The 19,428-nt window shown below is 45.2% G+C and overlaps 1 protein-coding gene across 1 annotated transcript; it reads left to right on the top strand.

The window, feature by feature from the left end:
* The first annotated feature begins 1,143 nt into the window (after positions 1 to 1,143).
* Positions 1,144 to 14,981, top strand: EBI3 (Epstein-Barr virus induced 3). Its single transcript, XM_081320397.1, has 6 exons — positions 1,144 to 1,299; positions 3,767 to 4,009; positions 4,712 to 4,826; positions 6,439 to 6,611; positions 9,850 to 10,013; positions 14,558 to 14,981. The coding sequence occupies exons 1-6, from the start codon at positions 1,215 to 1,217 to the stop codon at positions 14,708 to 14,710; spliced, it is 933 nt and encodes a 310-aa protein (XP_081176523.1). The 5' UTR covers positions 1,144 to 1,214; the 3' UTR covers positions 14,711 to 14,981.
* The last annotated feature ends 4,447 nt before the right edge of the window (positions 14,982 to 19,428 follow it).

The raw sequence follows: 19,428 nt of genomic DNA, 5'->3' as shown, positions 1-19,428 counted from the left end.
AGAGGAACGGTTTGCTTTCAGAAATTGTGGGGGCTTCATCAATGGAGGTTTTTAAGAAGAGACTGGGCAGCCACTTGTCCGAAATGGTATAGGTCTCCTGCTTGAGCAGGGGGTTGGACTAGAAGACCTCCAAGGTCCCTTCCAGCTTCTACTCTACTCTACTCTACTCTACTCTACTCTAACTCTACTCTACTCTACTCTACTCTACTCTACTCTACTCTACTCTACTCTACTCAGAGAGCACCAAGCAGCCCTCAAGTTGTGGAGTACCTGTAACCCTGTGGCCTAAATAAAATGAAATGCAGAGATACCTCTGCATCTAAAACCAGGGGTAGGCAACCTTGGCTCTTTTATGACTCGTGGACTTCAACTCCCAGAATTCCTGAGCCAGCATGGCTCAGCTTGGAAACCTCTCCCTTTCCCCTCAGCGTGGCTGGCTCAGGAATTCTGGGAGTTGAAGTCCACAAATCTTAAAGCGGCCTAGGCCTAGGCCAGGGGCAGGCAGTCCTTCGAGAGAAGGGCGGTATATAAATCAAATAAATAAATAAATAAATAAATAAACCTTGGCTCTTTTATGACTCATAGACTTCAACTCCCAGAATTCCTGAGCCAGCCATGCTGAGGGGAAAGGGAGAGGTTTCTATGCTGAGCCATGCTGGCTCAGGAATTCTGGGAGTTGAAGTCCACGAGTTATGAAGAGGTCATAGTTCCCTCATGCTGGCTGAGGAATTCTGGGAGTTGAAGTCCACCAGTCATGAAGGGGCCATAGTTCCCTCATGCTGGCTGAGGAATTCTGGGAGTTGAAGTCCACAGTCATGAAGGGGCCATAGTTCCCTCATGCTGGCTCAGGAATTCTGGGAGTTGAAGTCCACCAGTCATGAAGGGGCCATAGTTCCCTCATGCTGGCTCAGGAATTCTGGGAGTTGAAGTCCACGAGTTGTAAAAGAGCCAAGGTTGCCTACCCCTGAATTCTAAACCACTATTACTCAACTTTGGAATTCTGGGAGTTGAAGTCCCACAAATGCTTGCTGGGAAATTCCAGTACTGAAACCCACTTGCCTTAAAGTAGCCAAGTTTAAGAAACACCGGTTTAAACTGATCACAGGTCAGTTGGTCGTGTGTCGCGGCTGCGAAAACGGCGAATGCAATTGTTGTCTGCAAGAACAGCCGTACGGTTTCTAAGTGGTTCTTTCAAATCTCTCTCTCTCTCCCTAATGGTCAAGATGCTGCGGACCCTCCTCCTATTCCTGATGTCCGGCCTCTTCGCCTCTGCAAGCCCCACTTGGACGAGTGAAGGAGGTAGGACTTGTGGGAAGGCTGTAGCCTCGGGAGCTGAACTATTCCCTTCCACTTTTTATTTCATTTTATTATTTTCTTGTTTTATTATTTTTATCTATTGATTATTTTATTTTACTTTACTTTTTCTTTTTTATATTTTAGGTTTTTTTTACTTTTTCTTTCCTATTTTCTTTTATTTTATCATTTTCATTTTATGTTATCTTTTATTTTCTAGTTTATTTTATTATTATTTTTACTATTATTTCATTTTATTATTTTTTGTTTTATTACTTTTATTTATTATTTTACTTTACTTTTTCTTTTTTGTATTTTATTTTATTTTACTTTACTTTTTCTTTCCTATTTTCTTTTATTATTTTATCATTTTCATTTTCTGTTATGTTTAATTTTCTAGTTTATTTTTTTTACTATTATTTCATTTTATTATTTTTTGTTTTATTATTTTTATTTATTTATTATTTTATTTTATTTTACTTTTTTAATATTTTATTTTATTTTACTTTACTTTTTCTTTCCTATTTTCTTTTATTATTTTATCATTTTCATTTTATGTTATCTTTTATTTTCTAGTTTTTTTTACTATTTCATTTTATTATTTTTTGTTTTATTATTTTTATTTATTTATTTTATTTTATTTTACTTTTTTAATATTTTATTTTATTTTACTTTACTTTTTCTTTCCTATTTTCTTTTATTATTTTATCATTTTCATTTTATGTTATCTTTTATTTTCTAGTTTATTTTTTTTACTATTATTTCATTTTATTTTTTTGTTTTATTATTTTTATTTATTTATTTTATTTTATTTTACTTTACTTTTTCTTTTTTATATTTTATTTTATTTTACTTTACTTTTTCTTTCCTATTTTACTATTTTATCATTCTCATTTTATGTTGTTTTATTTTCTAGTTTATTTTATTATTTTTTTACTATTATTTCATTTTTTTGTTTTATTTTCATTTATTTATTATTTTACTTTACTTTATCTTTCCTATTTTCTTTTATTATTTTATCATTTTCATTTTCTGTTATCTTTTATTTTCTAGTTTATTTTATTATTTTTTTACTATTATTTTATTTTATTATTTTTTATTGTTAGTTTATTTTACTTTATTGTTTTTTATATTTTGTTTTGCTTTAGTTTTTCTTTTCTATTTTCTTTTTATTGTTTGATCATTTTTCTTTTATGTTTTATTTTGTTTTGTTATTTTTTTTTATTTTTATTTTTTTTCATTTTTGTTTTATATTTTATATAATGTTTTATATTTATTTATTATCCCTTAAAGAGAGCCAAATCTCTAGAACTAAAATGATTGATTATGATTGATTGGGAAAAACATCATTTAGTACAGGGGTAGGCAACCTCGGCTCTTTTATGACTCATGGACTTCAACTCCCAGAATTCCTGAGTCAGCTATGCTGGCTCAGGGATTCTGGGAGTTGAAGTCCATGAGTCATAAAAGAGCCGAGGTTGCCTACCCATGATTTAGTACTTGATGACATCTGAGGAAAAACAATCTGGGCCCTATAGCTTGTTTGTGTGTTTGTGTGTTTGTGTGTGTGTCTCTCTCTCTTTGTCTTTGTCTCTGTCTCTCTGTCTCTCTCTCTCTCTCTCTCTCTCTCTCTGTGTCTTCTCTCTCTTTGTCTCTGTCTCTCTGTCTCTCTGTGTGTGTCTGTCTCTGTCCGTCTCTCTCTGTGTGTGTCTCTTGTCTCTTTCTCTCTCTCTTTGTCTCTGTCTCTGTGTGTGTCTGTCTGTCTCTGTCTGTCTCTCTGTGTGTCTCTTTTCTCTCTCTCTTTGTCTCTGTCTCTCTGTGTGTGTGTGTGTGTGTGTGTGTCTCTGTCTCTGTCTGTCTGTCTCTCTCTGTGTGTGTGTGTGTGTGTGTGTGTGTGTGTGTCTCTCTCTCTCTCTCTCTCTCTCTCTTTGTCTCTCTCTCTCTCTCTCTCTCTCTGTGTCTGTCTCTGTCTGTCTCTCTCTGTGTGTGTCTCTTGTCTCTTTCTCTCTCTGTCTCTTGTCTCTCTCTCTCTCTTTCTCTTTCTCTCTCTCTTGTCTTTTTGCCTGTCTCTCTGTCTCTGTCTCTGTGTGTGTCTCTGTTTTTCTCTGTGTGTGTGTCTGTGTCTCTCTGTCTGTCTCTCTCTGTCTGTCTGTGTCTGTCTCTCTCTGTGTGTGTGTCTCTTGTCTCTCTCTCTCTCTCTCTCTCTCCCTTTCTGTGTGTCTCTCTCTCTTTTTCTGTCTCTCTGTGTGTGTCTCTCTCTCTCTGGAATTCTGGGAGTTGAAGTCCACACATTTTAAAGTGGCCAGCTTTGAAAAACACTGCTTTAAGGGGCCCGGAAGGGCCACAATCCAAATTAAGACTTGTACAATGCTTAAGCAAACCATAGTTCAGGATTAGTCAGGCTATTGTTATGCAAATGCTGAATGCTATTTTTCCCCCCACCTACACCACTGTTGTTTCTTGACCACAACAGAGCCCGTCCACCGCCAGTACGCCCGACTCGGGGCCTCCACCGTGGTCTTGTCTTGCCCTGTTCCGGAAGGCGGATCCCGGGTGGGATGGAAAAACCACATTACCTCGGAGACAGTTTTGAACGGGGTGCAGAGAGACGGCAGCCTCGTCTTGCAGAATGCCAGTTTGGCCCAAGAAGGGGAATACAGCTGCCAGGATGGCACCACAGGGCATACCTTGCGAAGGATTCGTCTCCAGTTGGGCTGTGAGTGAGGAAAGCAAAAGCCCCAGATTGTCTCTGGCCCAAATGGAGCCCTCTGGAATTATGATAATTAATTCCTTCCTTCCTTCCTTCCTTCCTTCCTTCCTTCCTTCCTTCCTTCCTTCCTTCCTTCCTTTCTCCCTCCCTCCCTCTTTCCTCCCTCCCTCCCTCCCCTCCCTCCTTCTTTCTTCCCTCCTTCCTCCCTCCCTCCCACCCCTCTGTCCTTCTTTCCTTCCCTCCCTCTTTCCTTTCTTTCTTACTTCCCCCTTCCTTCCTTCCGTCCTTCCCTCCCTCCATCTCCTTCCTTCCTTCCTCTTTCTCTCCTTCTTTCCTTCCTTTCTCTTTCTCCCATCCATCTGCTTTCCTTCCTTCTTCCCTCCCTCCTTCCTTCTCTCTTCCTCCTTTTCTCCTTCCTTTCTTCCTTCCTTCCTTCCTTCCTTCCTTCCTTCCTTCCTTCCTTCCTTCCTGCCTGCCTGCCTGCCTGCCTGCCCGCCCGCCCGCCTGCCTGCCTGCCTGCCTGCCAGCATTTCTCACTTTTTTAAGGTATGGACCAATTCCCATAATTCCCCAGCCAGCATGGGGAATTCTGGGAGTTGAAGTCTGCACATCTTAATGTGGCCTTTTATGTTTCTAAGTTGGAGAACTACCTGTAACGGAAGAGGGGGTCCAGGTGTGTGTCTTACCTTTTGGGCTTCTGCTTTGCAGATCCGCCCGAGAAACCATCGATCCACTGCAGATCCATTAGCTACCCGTCGGTCAATTGCTCCTGGGCTTTGGAAGCTGACACCCGTCTGCCCACGTCTTTCTTTGCCAGCTACAGGTGACGAGCGAAGGTGTCCAGGTGTTCTTTTAAAAAGCAGTAAAAGTCTTAGAATGGTGCTGAAGATGGAACTTTTCAGCAAAACCTTGGAGGCTTGATGGGTTGTGTTTGGGTTTTTTAATTGTGTTTATATTTTTGATGGACTGCTTTTATAGTTTGCTTCTGTTCGTGAGCAGCTAAGAATCTTTGCAATTTTGGAGGGCTATACATGTGAGGAAGGAAGGAAGGAAGGAAGGAAGGAAGGAAGGAAGGAAGGAAGGAAGGAAGGAAGGAAGAAGGAAGGGGAAGAAAGGAAGAAAAGAAGGGAGAAGGGAGGGAAGCAGAAGAGGAAGGAAGGAAGGAAGGAAGGAAGGAAGGAAGGAAGGAAGGAAGGAAGGAAGGAAAGATGGGAACAAGGAGGGGGAAGAAAGGAAGAAAAGAAGGGAGGAGGGAGGGAAGCAGAAGAGGAAGGAAAGAGGAGGAAGGAAGGAAGGAAGGAAGGAAAGATGGGAGCGAGGAGGAAGGGGAAGAAAGGAAGAAAAGAAGGGAGGAGGGAGGGAAGCAGAAGAGAAAGGAAAGAGGAGGAAGGAAGGAAGGAAGGAAGGAAGGAAGGAAGGAAGGAAGGAAGGAAGGAAGGAAGGAAGGAAGGAAGGAAAGATGGGAGTGAAGAGGAAGGGGAAGAAAGGAAGAAAAGAAGGGAGGAGGGAGGGAAGCAGAAGAGGAAAGAAGGAAAGAGGAGGGAGGGAGGAAGGAGTTATCCTTCGAGACAAGCATCCTTTTGCAGATATTTGCTTGTTAATCAATCAATTCTACAGCTTCAAAGGTAGCGAGCCACATAAACCAAACCTAACCCATGAAACATCAGGCCAACATTTCTATAAAAATGGTCAGACTCCCCCCCACCCACCCAATGCCATATAAGTATAACCTACCCCCACGTGCCAGAGCTGCAAGAGTCCAATCTCTTGCCCCCATGCCCTTCACTTTTCCCTCTTCCCTTTCAACTGAAACTCTTCTGGTGGTCCCCCATCCAAGGACAAAGCGGGGACGGTTGTGCTGGTGAGTCCATCTGAATGGGGCTGCAGTCTGTGGGAAGGGACCTTGGAGGTCTTCTAGTCCAACCCCCTGCTCAGGCACAAAACCCTATCCCATTCCAGACCAATGGCTGTCCAGTCTCTTCTTAAAAGCCTCCAGTGATGGAGTACCCACAAGGCAAGGAGGCAAGGAGTTCCACTGGTTAATTGTCCTCACTGTCAGGAAATTTTTCCTTAGTTCTAGGTTGCTTCTCCCTTTGATTAGTTTCCATCCGTTGCTTCTTGTCCTGCCATCAGGTGCTTTGGAGAATAGGTTCACACACACACGCACGCGCACCCACACACCGCTTCTTTGTGGCAGCCCTTCAAATATTGGAAGACTGCTATCATGTCACCCGTAATCCTTCTTTTCAGTAGACTACACAGACCCAATTTCTGCAACCTTTCTTTGTGTGATTTAGTCTCCAGTCCCCTAAACTGGACTGACTCTGGATTCAATCCTCCCCTTGGTCGCAGCCACTGGGACACCCGTTCACACAACCCTTCAGCTGCTGCATATGCAATGCATGTCTTGAACCCAGTTTTCCTTGTGGACACAGGCACGGCTTAATGGGAGAAGTCCATCAGTGCAAACAACCCGTTGCGGCGAGCCACAGTTGCAGTATGACCGCCTTGCAGATGTTCTCCACCGATCCCTACATGCTCAACGTGACAGCCGTGAATCCGCTGGGGACAGCCAGTCACTTCTCCCTAGTTTTCATGGATCAGATCAGTGAGTTTTCAAGCAATTCTCACCTCTAGTTGTCCCGGTGGGGGCATTAAAACAGCCTGCCCCCCCCCAGCAAGAAGAAGAAAACAGGGTTTTGTGTTCGGTCCTGGGGCAGAAATTTGGTTTGATGGCCCTTTTAATATCTTGGAACGAACCATCGTGGGTCCAGTTCAACCACTTTATTTAAACCAGGTTAGGTATGTTGAAAGAAAAATCTGGTCCAGTTCCAAGCCGGGAGAAAGGCATTGGAAATAAAATGGAGGCTGGCTGCTTAGGAAGGAAAGTCTGTTTATCGATGAGCAGAACCAGCAACCGCATGCGGTTCTGGGACAGCTGACAAAATGGAGTTGAGAGTAGGTGGGTTTTGATACCTTGTTTGGGGCTTTGTCTTTGAGGTGCCTGTTGGTTGTGAAATGGACTTTGACCTGTGCTTGAGTGTGCCCTTTTAGTATTCTAATTATTGTTGCCTGACTCCCGTTGTGGCTGGGAGGTCATGCCTGGGAGCTTGGTGGGGAATGTAGATTTTTTAGGAGTGTTTTTCTCAATCTGTCAGCTCCAACCTTCTACGAGAACGGTGGCTGTAGGCGTTTTGCTTATGAATAGGGTTGTATAGTGCAGGGATTTTCATCCAGTGGTACGGGTACCACCTGGGGTACACTGGCACCTGGCAGGTGGTACGCGACCATCCTAGAAAAGTGGCAGCGGGGGAGGGGAATGAGCTGAACCGGTGGCAGCACCGCACAAGCAAGAGACGGCTGGAGCTGCAGGGCTGTCGGGGCTCAGCGGAAGCGCCAGGATCAGCACCAGGATCCAGCTGGAGCTCCGCACTGATCCTGGTGCTTCTGCTGAGCCCAGAAGAAGTGCCAATCAGCTGGAATGTTGCAGCATCTCCAGGGTCTTGTGATTTACATTCTGATGCTTGGCAACTGATTCCTATTTATGACGGTCACAGTGTCCCAGGGTCATGTGAAGTGACCAAAACCTGCTGCAACCACCCAGCAGATGGGGTGGGGGAACCAAACACCCCACCCCCGCTGCCAATCCTGAACAGAAATGCTCACAACAATGAAAACCTCGGACAGGAAGAAGAGCGCCACCGGGCGGGCGGGTGTCTTCCTCGGCTGTGGCTTGGGGGGCACTTTTTTCAGTGCCATTGTAGCTTCGAACAATCGCTAAGCGAACTGTTGTAAGTCAAGGACTACCTGTACTTCATCACTTTTTTCCTTTTTTTGGTCATCAAGTTTTTGACACCTTGCTAGGTGACTGGCGGTACTCGGATGTTACCACATCCTAAAAGTGGTACAATGGTTGAAAAGGTTGAAAAGCCCTGGTATAGTGGATTCTTGGAAAGCAGGAGGTGAGACGAGAGGGTTCAAATAGGAACATTGCTTTATTGTAGGAACAGGAACAGAACTGAGAACAGAGGCTTCTGCGCAGCTACTTATACGGTTGGCCACCAGGCGGCGGCCAATAGGTTTAAAGGAACCTATTCCCGCCCCAGAGCCAACCAATGATCATCCTGGAGACTGCATGTCTGGGCAGCCAGCCACAGACACCCTAATTAAGCAATTTCAAGCAGCATTCAAAGGCACGTGAAAACAGTTCAAGTAAAAGGCCCAATATATTACAAATAGGGTGGCCCCAGTCTTTCTTTTTTTTAATAGATATTTTATTAAGTTTTTATAGTTGCAATCATTAGTGCTTAATAAACAAGGTGGGCTCTGGGTCCACATATTTGACATTAATAGTAATACGACTTCCATTCCTACTGTCTACTCCGTTTTTCTAGCCATTTGTAAAAATGATCTCATGTCTGAAAGTATTCTGCATCTTCTTCCCCTTTTCATTTTCAATGTAAGCCTGTCCATTTCCGCACAGTCCAAAATTTGCCTAATTATGTCTTCTTCCGCTGATGTCTCTTCATTTTTCCAGTGCTGTGCAAATGTAATTCTCACTGCTGTTAATACACGTGATATTAATTATATACATTTTTTGGTCCTTGTTCTCTGTAATTATACCTGGAAGAAATAGTTCTGGCTTAAGATCTACCTGGTGTGTTTTTTTTAACACTTCCTCTAACCACACGTCTCGTGTCTTGATGTGGCCAGCTTTTATTTTTCAAGTTACAGGTAGATAATAATAATAATAATAATAATAATAATAATAATAATAATAATAATAAGAAGAAGAAGAAGAAGAAGAAGAAGAAGAAGAAGAAGAAGAAGAAGAAGAAGAAGAAGAAGAAGAAGAAGAAGAAGAAGAAGAAGAAGAAGAAGAAGAACAACAACAACAACAACAACAACAACAACAACAACAACAACGTTAGGAAGGAACCTTGAAAGTCTTCTAGTCCAACCCCCTGCTCAGGCAGGAAACCCTGTACCAGGGCTCTTCAAACTTGGCCCTTTTATGACTTGTGGACTTCGACTCCCAGAATTCCTGAGCCAGCGTGGCTCAGCATGAAAACCTCTCCCTTTCTCCTCAGCATGGCTGGCTCAGGAATTCTGGGAGTTGAAGTCCACAAGTCATAAAGCGGCCTAGGCCTAGACCAGGGCTAGGTAACCTTGGCTCTTTGTATGACTCGTGGACTTCAACTCCCAGAATTCCTGAGCCGGCATGGCTCAGCTTGGAAACTTCTCCCTTTCCCCTCAGCATGGCTGGCTCAGGAATTCTGGGAGTTGAAGTCCACCAGTCATCAAAGGGCCAAGGTTGCCTACCCCCTGGTATACCATTTCAGATAAATGGCTGTCCAGTCTCTTCTTAAAAACTTCCAGTGTTGGAGCCTTCAGAACTTCTGGGGCTGGTAGTTCTCGACTTACGACCACAACCTAGCCCCAAATTTTCCATTGCTAAGTGAGACAGTGTTAAGTGAGTGTTGCCCCGTTTTGCAACCTTCCTTGCCACAGTTGTTAAGTAATCGCTTAGGTTGTTAAGTTAGTAACATGGTTGTTAAATGCATCAGGCTTCTCCCACTGATTTTTCTTGTCAGAAGGTCACAAAAGGGGGAATCGCATGACCCAGGGACACTGCCGCTGTCATAGGTACATGCCAGTTGCCAAGCATCTGAATTTTGATCACGTGATCATAGGGGATGCTGCAACGTTTGCATGAAAAACGACCATAAGTCGCTTTTTTCCGGGCTGTTGTAATTTCTAACAGTCGCTAAACGAACGGTTGTAAGTCAAGGACTACCTGTGTTGGCATTTTTGGTTGATTTAATTCCCTCCTTCACTTTCCTCAGTCCAGCCAGACCCGCCAGAAAACGTAACCGTCTCCCCAGTCCAAGGGAAGAGGAAAACATTGCTTGTGCAATGGAAGGCTCCTAGTTCCTGGTTATATCCTGAATATTTTCCCCTGAAATATATCATCCGTTATTCGAGGGACGGATCCAGGCTTAGCAGAACGGTGAGTGGCAGAGCCGGCAGTCACTCCACAGTTATTTCCTGAACAGCCTGAACTTCTGACCTGAACTTCTCTTTTTATTATTTCATAATAATGTTAATATTTAATAATTATTATTTATTGTTAGTTTTTTGCAATAGAGGTAATCCATGACTTACAGGTACCGTTGGGACCGAGATTTCTGCTGCTAAGCAAGGCAGTTTAACGAGCCACACTGTTGTTCCCAAAACAGGGTCTTAGCTTGGTGTTGAAGCCAACTGATCACCAAACCCATTGTAAGGATTCCCACTTAGCCTCACAACTGCCCCAGCAGTTACTCAGGAATTTAAAAGAGCCAAAAGAAACGCCTGAGCCGAGGTTTCCGCAAGCCAACAACTTTTATTTTGATCAAAAGAGAGTTGGGCGGCCCCACCTCTCTTTGTGGCTGGTCGAGAGATGAAAGCAACAACCAGGAAAGATGTCTTCCACCTTTCATACCTTTCCAGAACAAAAAGATCAGGAACGAAAAGGTACAGAAAAATAATTCCTAGATGATGACTCATACACAGCAACCCAGGCACCATCCGTAACTCCTTTTCCCCCTCCCCTTACCGTGCTCTTTTCATGTAAGAAATCCCCTGTACCTAAAGCATGGAACATTGGCTTTTATATAACTAATTTCCCAATATAAAGCACCTACAAAGCTGCTTGCACATAAACAAAGATGTGTGTGTGTGTGTGTGTGTGTGTGTGTATGCATGTATGTATGTACATATTTGTCGTTAGCTGCGAAGTCGTGTCCGACCCATCGCAACCCCATGGACAACGTTCCTCCAGGCCTTCCTGTCCTCTACCATCTTCTGGAGTCCCTTTAAGCTCACGCCTCCTGCTTCAGTGACTCCATCCATCCACCTCATTCTCTGTCGTCCCCTTCTTCTCTTGCCCTCAACCTTTCCCAGCATTAGGCTCTTCTCCAGTAAGTCCTTCCTTCTCATTAGGTGGCCAAAGGATTTGAGGTTCAGCTTCAGGATCTGACCTTCTAAAGAGCAGTCAGGGTTGATCTCCTCTAGGACTGACCGGTTTGATCGCCTTGCAGTCCAAGGGACTCACAGGAGTCTTCTCCAGCACCATAGTTCAAAGGCCTCAATTCTTTGGCGCTCAGCCTTTCTTATGGTCCAGCTTTCACTGCCATACATTGCAACTGGGAAGACCATAGCCTTGACTATACGCACTTTTGTTGGCAGGGTGACGTCTCTGCTTTTTAGTGTGCTGTCTAGATTTGCCATGGCTTTCCTCCCCAGGAGCAAGTGTCTTTTAATTTGTTGGCTGCAGTCCCCATCTGTGGTGATCTTGAAAATCTGTCACTACCTCCATTTCTTCCCCATCTATTTGCCAGGAATTGAGAGGGCCGGATGCCATGATCTTGGTTTTCTCAATATTAAGTTTCAAGCCAACTTTTGCACTCTCCTGCTTCACCCGCAACAAGAGGCTCTTTAGTTCTTCTTCACTTTCTGCCATTAGAGTGGTATCATCTGCATATCTTAGGTTGTTGATATTTCTCCCGGCAATCTTAATTCCAACTTTTGATTCATCTAGCCCTGCCTTTCTCATGATGTGCTCTGCATATAAGTTAAACAGGCAGGGTGACAGTATACAGCCTTATCAGTGGTTCCGTGTCCAGTTCTCACTGCTATACAGATAGATAGATAGATAGATAGATAGATGATAGATAGATAGATAGATAGATAGATAGATAGATAGATAGATAGATAGATAGATATGGATGGATGGATGGATGGATGGATGGATGGATGGATGGATGGATGGATGGATGGATAGGCAGAGAAAGAGAGGGAGAGAGAGGGAGAGAGAAAAAGAAAGGGATAGATAGATGATAGATAGATAGATAGATAGATAGATAGATAGATAGATAGATAGATAGATAGATATGGATGGATGGATAGGGAGAGAGAAAGATAGGGAGAGAGAGGGATAGAGAAAAAAGGGAGAGAAAGGGATAGATAGATAGATAGATAGATAGATAGATAGATAGATAGATAGATAGATATGGATGGATAGGGAGAGAGAAAGATAAGGAGAGAGGGAGAGAGAAAAAGAAAGGGATAGATAGATAGATAGATAGATAGATAGATAGATAGATAGATAGACAGTCTCTCTCTCTCTCTCTCTGTGTGTGTGTATAATGATTACAAAGTATCACTACTAATATCAATATTACTAATATCAACCTTAAGAATAATAAAATCCCTTCACCATGATATGGAAAAACTTTTATTTTGGTACCAAGAGATAAAAATGACCTCAGCTTTGAAAACTACCGAGGCCCCAATTACAGTTTTACAGCAGTTTTTATATTCAAAGGTGATTCACATACACCTTTGTATGTGAATAATAATAATACAAGCCGAACATATAATATCAATTGGTTACCTGGATTGCAGGGCCATCCCCTCCAAGTCTTCTCGCTTGCAATGCAAAATAGCTAAATGTCACACCACCTATTGCCCTCCTCATTGCCCACCAGTATCTTGCAAAGCTTCTAGTTTCCTGTGCTGGCTAGGCAGGTTTAGGTTCTCTTGTAAGTGAGGCTCAACATCCTGGCTAAGGGGTTGAACCTGTGAATCTGTCTCGCTTCATTGTCCCTGCAGCCCCTCCCAGCCCCCTCGCACTGCTCAACGGTTAACAAGCGCCCTGTCCCATGCAGAGAGGGTTGCTGGATTCGACGTGTAACAGGCAGAAATAAACTCAATGGATAGATCATGCAAATTATTTTTATTCTCAGGCATCCTCAAATCAGTAACTCACGGTTACAGGAGAGGTTCTTCCGGAATACAGGTTGTAATCTGGACCCATCACATAGGTAAAAGAATAATGGATTTCCCCATCCTGTGTAAAAGTTACATGCTGATACGGAGCTCGTGGCTAGGATTCAGGCCGAGAGATAATAAAAACCCTGGCACGTAGCCAGGATGTCCTGTAATAAACTTTGAGGCTGCTCCCACTGACTAGATAAGATATAGGACTAACTAACAACTAGACTACATTTCCCAGAAGCCATCTCTTAAGGAAACGGCATTTAACCCTTTGAACGCCAAATGTTCTTACATACAGTTCTCTCAATGATACAACATTAACCCTGTAAATGCTAAATACTCGAACACAATTCTTAATTCCTAGGCTAGCTACAACAATGGACCAGCTGACTATATACTGGTCCAGCAGAGCAAGCTTGTGCTGCAAAGCCCTCAGTGAGCAGAAAGGACAAAAAGCTGTTAAACAAAAAGTTGTTTCAGAATCAAATGTTCCTTCTCAGAATTCGTCTTCCTCACTCCCACGTTCATCACAACCACACTTGGGTCCTATTTCCACATAGGACCCTTCTTCTGATCCCCAGGGCCTCATCGGCATGTATATTCTTTCATCTGACCCTTCAATGCCTGCTTTTATGACCTTTCTTGCCATGGTGGTTAAGTGAATCATGCAGTCATTAAGCGAATCTGATTTTCCCCATTGACTTTGCTTATCCAAAGCCAGGAGGGAAGGTCACAAATGGCGATCACACGACCGCAGGACACTACAACAGTCATACAGGTAGTCCTCAATTTACAAAGTTCACTTAGGGACTGTCTGAAATTACAACGGCAGTGAGACAGGTGACTTAATGACCGTTTTTCACACTGGTGACCGCTGCAGAATGGTCATCTGATCAAAATCTGGGATGCTTGGTAACTGACTCATATTTATGACGGTTCCAGTGTCCTGTGGTCCTGTGATCCCCTTTTGCAAACTCCCAACAAGCAGAGTCAATGGGGAACTAACTAACAACCGTAGTGATTCATTGAAAACTGTGGCAAAAAGGACATTAAATGGGACAATACTCACTTAACAGCTGTCTCATTCAGCAGCGGAAATGTTGGGCTCAAATGTGGTTGTATGTCGAGGACTTCCTGTAAGTACATGCCAATTGCCAGAGTGTGAAAGCTGGTCATGTCACTTTTCCAGAGCTGTTGTAGCTTCAATCAGTCATTAAAGGAACAGTTGTTAAGTCAAGGACTAAGTCAAGGGGAAAAATTCAGAGAAGAGCAACTAAGATGCTCCAAGCCTGGAGACTAAAACATACGAAGAACGGCTGTGGGACTTGGGTTTGGCTGGTCTAAAGAAAAGAAGAAATAGGGGAGACATGATAGCAGTGTTCCAGTATTTGAGGGGCTGCCACAAGGCAGAGGGGGCCAGGTTGTTCACCAGAGCACCAGAGGGAAGGACGAGAAACAATGGTTGGAAACTGATCAAAGAGAGAAGCAACCTGGAATTAAGAAGAAACTTCCTGACAGAGAGGACAATTAACCAGTGGAACTGCTTGCCTCCAGAAATCGTGGGCGCTCCATCCCTGGAGATTTTTAAGAAGAGACTAGATAGTCACTTGTCTGAGATGATATAGGTTCTCCTGCTTGAGCAGGGGGCTGGACTAGAAGACCTCCAAGGTCCCTTCCAGCTATACTCTACTCTACTCTATTCTATTCTACCTGTATTTTTCTTTGCTTCCCCAGACCAGGCCTATCGAGCAGACCTCCTTTACCCTCACTGGGATCCGTTCTGGTGTAAACTACCACATCCAAGTAGCCGCGAAAGACTTCCTGGATAACGGAGAATACAGCGCCTGGAGTCTTCCAGCCTCTGGGGCGTCCTGGGAGCCAGAGTGAAGACTCGGGGCCCTCCATCCAGTGGGGGATTCAAACGATTCGCACTACTTTGGCAGAACTGGTAGCTAATTTTTTGTTGTCCAGGCCCAGAATGGACTTCCAGAAGCGACGTCCACTACAGAGAACCGGTTGTTCACATACTTGAATCCCAACACTGGTTCTTTCTCTCTCTCTCTCTGTCTGTCTATCTATGTATCTATCTATCCAGTTTTTTTGTAAAAGAAAAAGGTGCCAGAACTCACATATGTCATACAACCCGCCTTGCCTACCCTACAAGGTTCCATCCAAAAAAGGTGCCGGAACTCCGTTCTGAGCATTCTATGAAAAAAAAGCCCTGTTTCTATCTATCTATCTATCTATCTATCTATCTATCTATCTATCTATCTATCTATCTATCTATCTATCTATCTATCTATCTATCTATCTATCTATCTCTATCTCTATCTCTATCTCTATCTCTATCTCTATCTCTCTATTAGCTCTCCATCCCAGGTCAAGGAAGACCTACTTTTCCTCCCGTGGTGGCAAAATTTGTTCACACACAGAGCTTTCACCAATGTGAAATTTCCACAGTCTGTCCTGCTCAAAGCTCCTTTCCAATTTGGCTCTTTCTGGTTATTTTTATTTTAACTGATTGATTACAGGTAATTGTCAACTTACAACCACAATTGGAAGCCTTTTTTTTTCCTGTTAAGGATGAAGATGGCTGCTCAGAGGCCCTCATACCTTAAACTATAAAAATCACCAAAGACACTTGGTAGTTGGTGGTCTAATAAATGTAATAGTCAGCGGTGTGCAGCAGCAGCCAAAAAAGCTAATACAATCCTGGGTTGTATAAACAGAGGCATAGAATCAACATCACACAAACTATTAGTACTGCTTTATAAAACCCTAGTAAGGCCACACCTGGAATACTGCAACCAATTTTGGTCACCATACTACAAAAAAGATGTTGAGACTTTGGAAAAAGTTCAGAGAAGAGCAACTAAAATGATAAAAGGCCTGGAGACTAAAACATATGAAGAACAGCTGCAGGACTTGGGTTTGGCTAGTCTAAAGAAAAGAAGAAACAGGGGTGACATGATAGCAGTGTTCCAGTATTTGAGGGGCTGCCACAAAGAAGAGGGGGGTCACGTTATTCACCAAAGCACCAGAGGGCAGGACGAGAAACAATGGATGGAAACTGATCAAAGAGAGAAGCAACCTGAAATTAAGGAGAAACTTCCTGACAGTGAGGACAATTAACCAGTGGAACAGCTTGCCTTCAGAAATCATGAGCGCTCTATCACTGGAGGTTTTTAAGAAGAGATTAGACAGTCACCTGTCTGAGATGGTAAAGGTTCTCCTGCTTGAGCAGGGGGTGGACTAGAAGACCTCCAAGGTCCCTTCCAGTTCTATTCTATTCTAATAAACAAGTCGCTTTGGGTAATGTGGGAAGTCACACACACACACACACTCCCGCCCCCAGAGAAATAAATATTTTTGGGAATATTTAAAAGGCAGAATATATTTCCCTAAAGGATTTTAAAAGCAGGAACCAACCCTGCCCCCAAGTCTCTCTGTCCCAAACAGAAACCAAGACTGCAGAATTGCAGATGTGATAATCTTGTCAGAAAGACTGGAATCAGGAAACTGGTATTAGGAAGAAAGATCGCTAGAATTTAATTTAATTTAATTTAATAATTTGGTTTCTATACCGCCCTTCTCCCGAAGGACTCAGGGCGGTGAACAGGGCAATACACAATAAAAATCAGATACAAAAATTAAAAAACCATTAAAAACCAATTAAACATCATGCCCATAAAATCAATACATATTAAGTTAAAAACTAATTTTAAAAAACCCAACCCCACCCCGTCAGACCAGGCCAGCTTGTTCGAAAAAGAATGTTTTAAGATCGCGCCGGAAGGAGCGAAGGTCGGGGGCCGTCTGGAGCTCAACCGGTAAGCTGTTCCAAAGGTCTGGCGCGCCCACAGAGAACGCTCTCCCCCTGGGGGTCGCCAATCGGCATTCTTTGATCGGCGGCACCCTGAGGAGGCCCTCTCTGTGGGAGCGCACTGGACGGAGGGACGTTGACGCCGGTCGCAGGTGTTGCCGTAGGTAATCCGGACCCATGCCATGAAGGGCTTTGTACGTCATAACTAACACCTTGAACCTCACCCGGAGAGCAACCGGTAGCCAATGCAGCTCGCGGAGCAGAGGTGTAACATGGGAGTATCGGGAAACTCCCAAGACAACTCGCGCGGCTGCATTCTGCACCAGCTGGAGTCTCCGGGTGAACCTCAAGGGCAGCCCCATGTAGAGAGCATTACAGTAGTCTAGACGAGAGGTCACGAGCGCATGAGTGACTGTGCGCAAGGCATCCCGGTCTAGATAGGGCCGCAACTGGCGCACCAGGCGAACCTGGGCAAAGGCCCCCCTAGTCACAGCTCCAATATGCTCTTCCAAAGAGAGCTGTGAATCTAGAAGGACCCCCAAGTTGCGAGCCCTATCTACGGGGGGTAATAGCTCACCCCCCATGGCCAATGATGGGATAATCGGAATTTCCCGGGATGCCGGCACGAACAGCCACTCAGTCTTGTCAGGGTTGAGTCGAAGCCTGTTCCTCCCCATCCAGACCCGGACCGCCTCCAGGCAACGGGACATCACGTCGAGGGCATCGCTGGGGTGGTTTGGGGTGGAAATAAAAAGTTGGGTATCATCAGCATATTGGTGATACCCAACTCCAAAACCACGAATGATCTCACCCAGCGGCTTCATATAGATGTTGAACAGGAGAGGCGAGAGAACCGATCCCTGAGGAACTCCACAAATGAGAGGTCTCAGGGTCGATCTCTGCCCCCCTGCCAACACCGACTGCGAACGTCCCAGGAGGTAAGAGGAGAACCACTGGAGAACCGTGCCTCCCACTCCTAACCCCCTGAGACGTCGCAGCAGGATACCATGGTCGATGGTATCAAAAGCCGCTGAGAGGTCTAAAAGGACTAGGACAGAGGAACAACCCCTGTCCCGAGCCCGCCAGAGATCATTCACCAGCGCGACCAATGCCGTCTCCGTGCTGTACCCGGGCCTGAAACCCGATTGGTACGGGTCTAGGTAGTCAGCTTCCTCCAAGAACAAAGGGAGCTGATGCGCCACCACGCTCTCAACAACCTTCGCCAAAAACCGAAGGTTGGAGACCGGACGATAGTTGTTTAAAATTGCTGGGTCCAAGGCCGGCTTCTTGAGGAGGGGTCTCACCACCGCCTCCTTCAAGGCGGCGGGAAAACTACCCTGACTCAAAGAAGCAGTAATCACTGCCTGGAGCCAGCCTCGTGTCCCATCCCGGGCTGCATAAGTCAGCCAGGAGGGGCACGGGTCCAACAAACACGTGGTGGAGCTCAGCTTCCCCATGATCTTGTCCACTTCTTCAGGGGTCACAGGATCGAACTCTTCCCAGATTAAATCGACAAGACCGCCCGTATCCTCTTCAACAGACTCTGCCCAGTCGGAGTCCAAACCGGTCCGGATCCGAGCGATTTTGTCCGACAGAAATCGACTAAACTCCTCGGCTCGACCCTGCAAGGGTTCCTCCCTCACCTCCTGATTAAGGAGAGAGCGAGTCACCCTAAACAGGGCGGCCGGGCGATTCTCTGCGGACGCAATGAGGGTGGCAAAGTGGTTAGACCTAGCCACCCTCAATGCTGCGAGATAAGTTCTCGTAAACGACCTTAGTCGTAACCGGTCGGATTCGGATCGGCTGGACCTCCAACAGCTCTCTAGGCCCCGTCTCCGACGCTTCATCTCGCGGAGCTCCATGGAGAACCATGGGGCCCGTTGGGATCTGCGTCGGGTCAAGGGCCGCATGGGTACAACTTGGTCGAGTGCCTCTGTGGCTGCCCTTTCCCAGGCTTCCACCAGGGCATCGACCGAGCTGTGAGCAAAGGAGGCAGGTGGGGGCCCAAGCGCCGTTTGGAACCGCTCAGGGTCCATAAGGCGCCTAGGGCGGAACCATCTTGTTGGCTCAGCAACCCCACGACAGGGAGTGGCAAAACGGAAGACCATCCGCAGGAGATGATGATCGGTCCATGACAGGGGTAAATTAATTGGGGAACCCCCCCCAAGATCATCTAACCACCGTCCAGATAGAAAAACCAGATCGAGCGTGTGACCCTCTCCGTGAGTTGGGCCCAGAATAACCTGCTTCAGGTCCATGGCCGTCATGGAAGCCATGAACTCCCGAGCTAACTCAGATGATCCCCCCAGGGATGGTAGGTTGAAGTCACCCAAAACTATAAGTTTGGGGAACTCAACCACCAACCCTGAGAGGATATCGAGAAGCTCAGGCAGGGCTGCTGCCACGTGTCTAGGTGAAATATACACCAACAGCAAGCCCAACTGAGCTCTGGGACCACATCTCAGGAGGAGGGACTCACACCCGGCTATCTGGACTATGGTGGCCTCCCGCGGACATAAGGTCTCCCTCACAACAACTGCCACTCCACCGCCCCTACCTTGAGCCCTAGGCTGGTGCAGCACCCGGAAACCTGATGGGCTAAGATCAACCAGGGGGACCCCGCCCTCTGGGCCCAACCAGGTCTCCGTAATGCAAGCCAGGTCTGCATGCTCCTCCTCAATCAGATCGTGAATGAGAGGTGCTTTATTCATTACAGACCTGGCATTAAAATACACGAGCCTGAGCTCAGGTGGCTGCTCATCCTCGCTCCCGGTACCACGTG

Source organism: Vipera berus (genome assembly GCF_964194415.1).
Source record: "Vipera berus genome assembly, chromosome: 1".
Classification (NCBI taxonomy): Eukaryota; Metazoa; Chordata; class Lepidosauria; order Squamata; family Viperidae; genus Vipera; species Vipera berus.
This window is presented reverse-complemented; position numbering and strand designations above follow the sequence as displayed.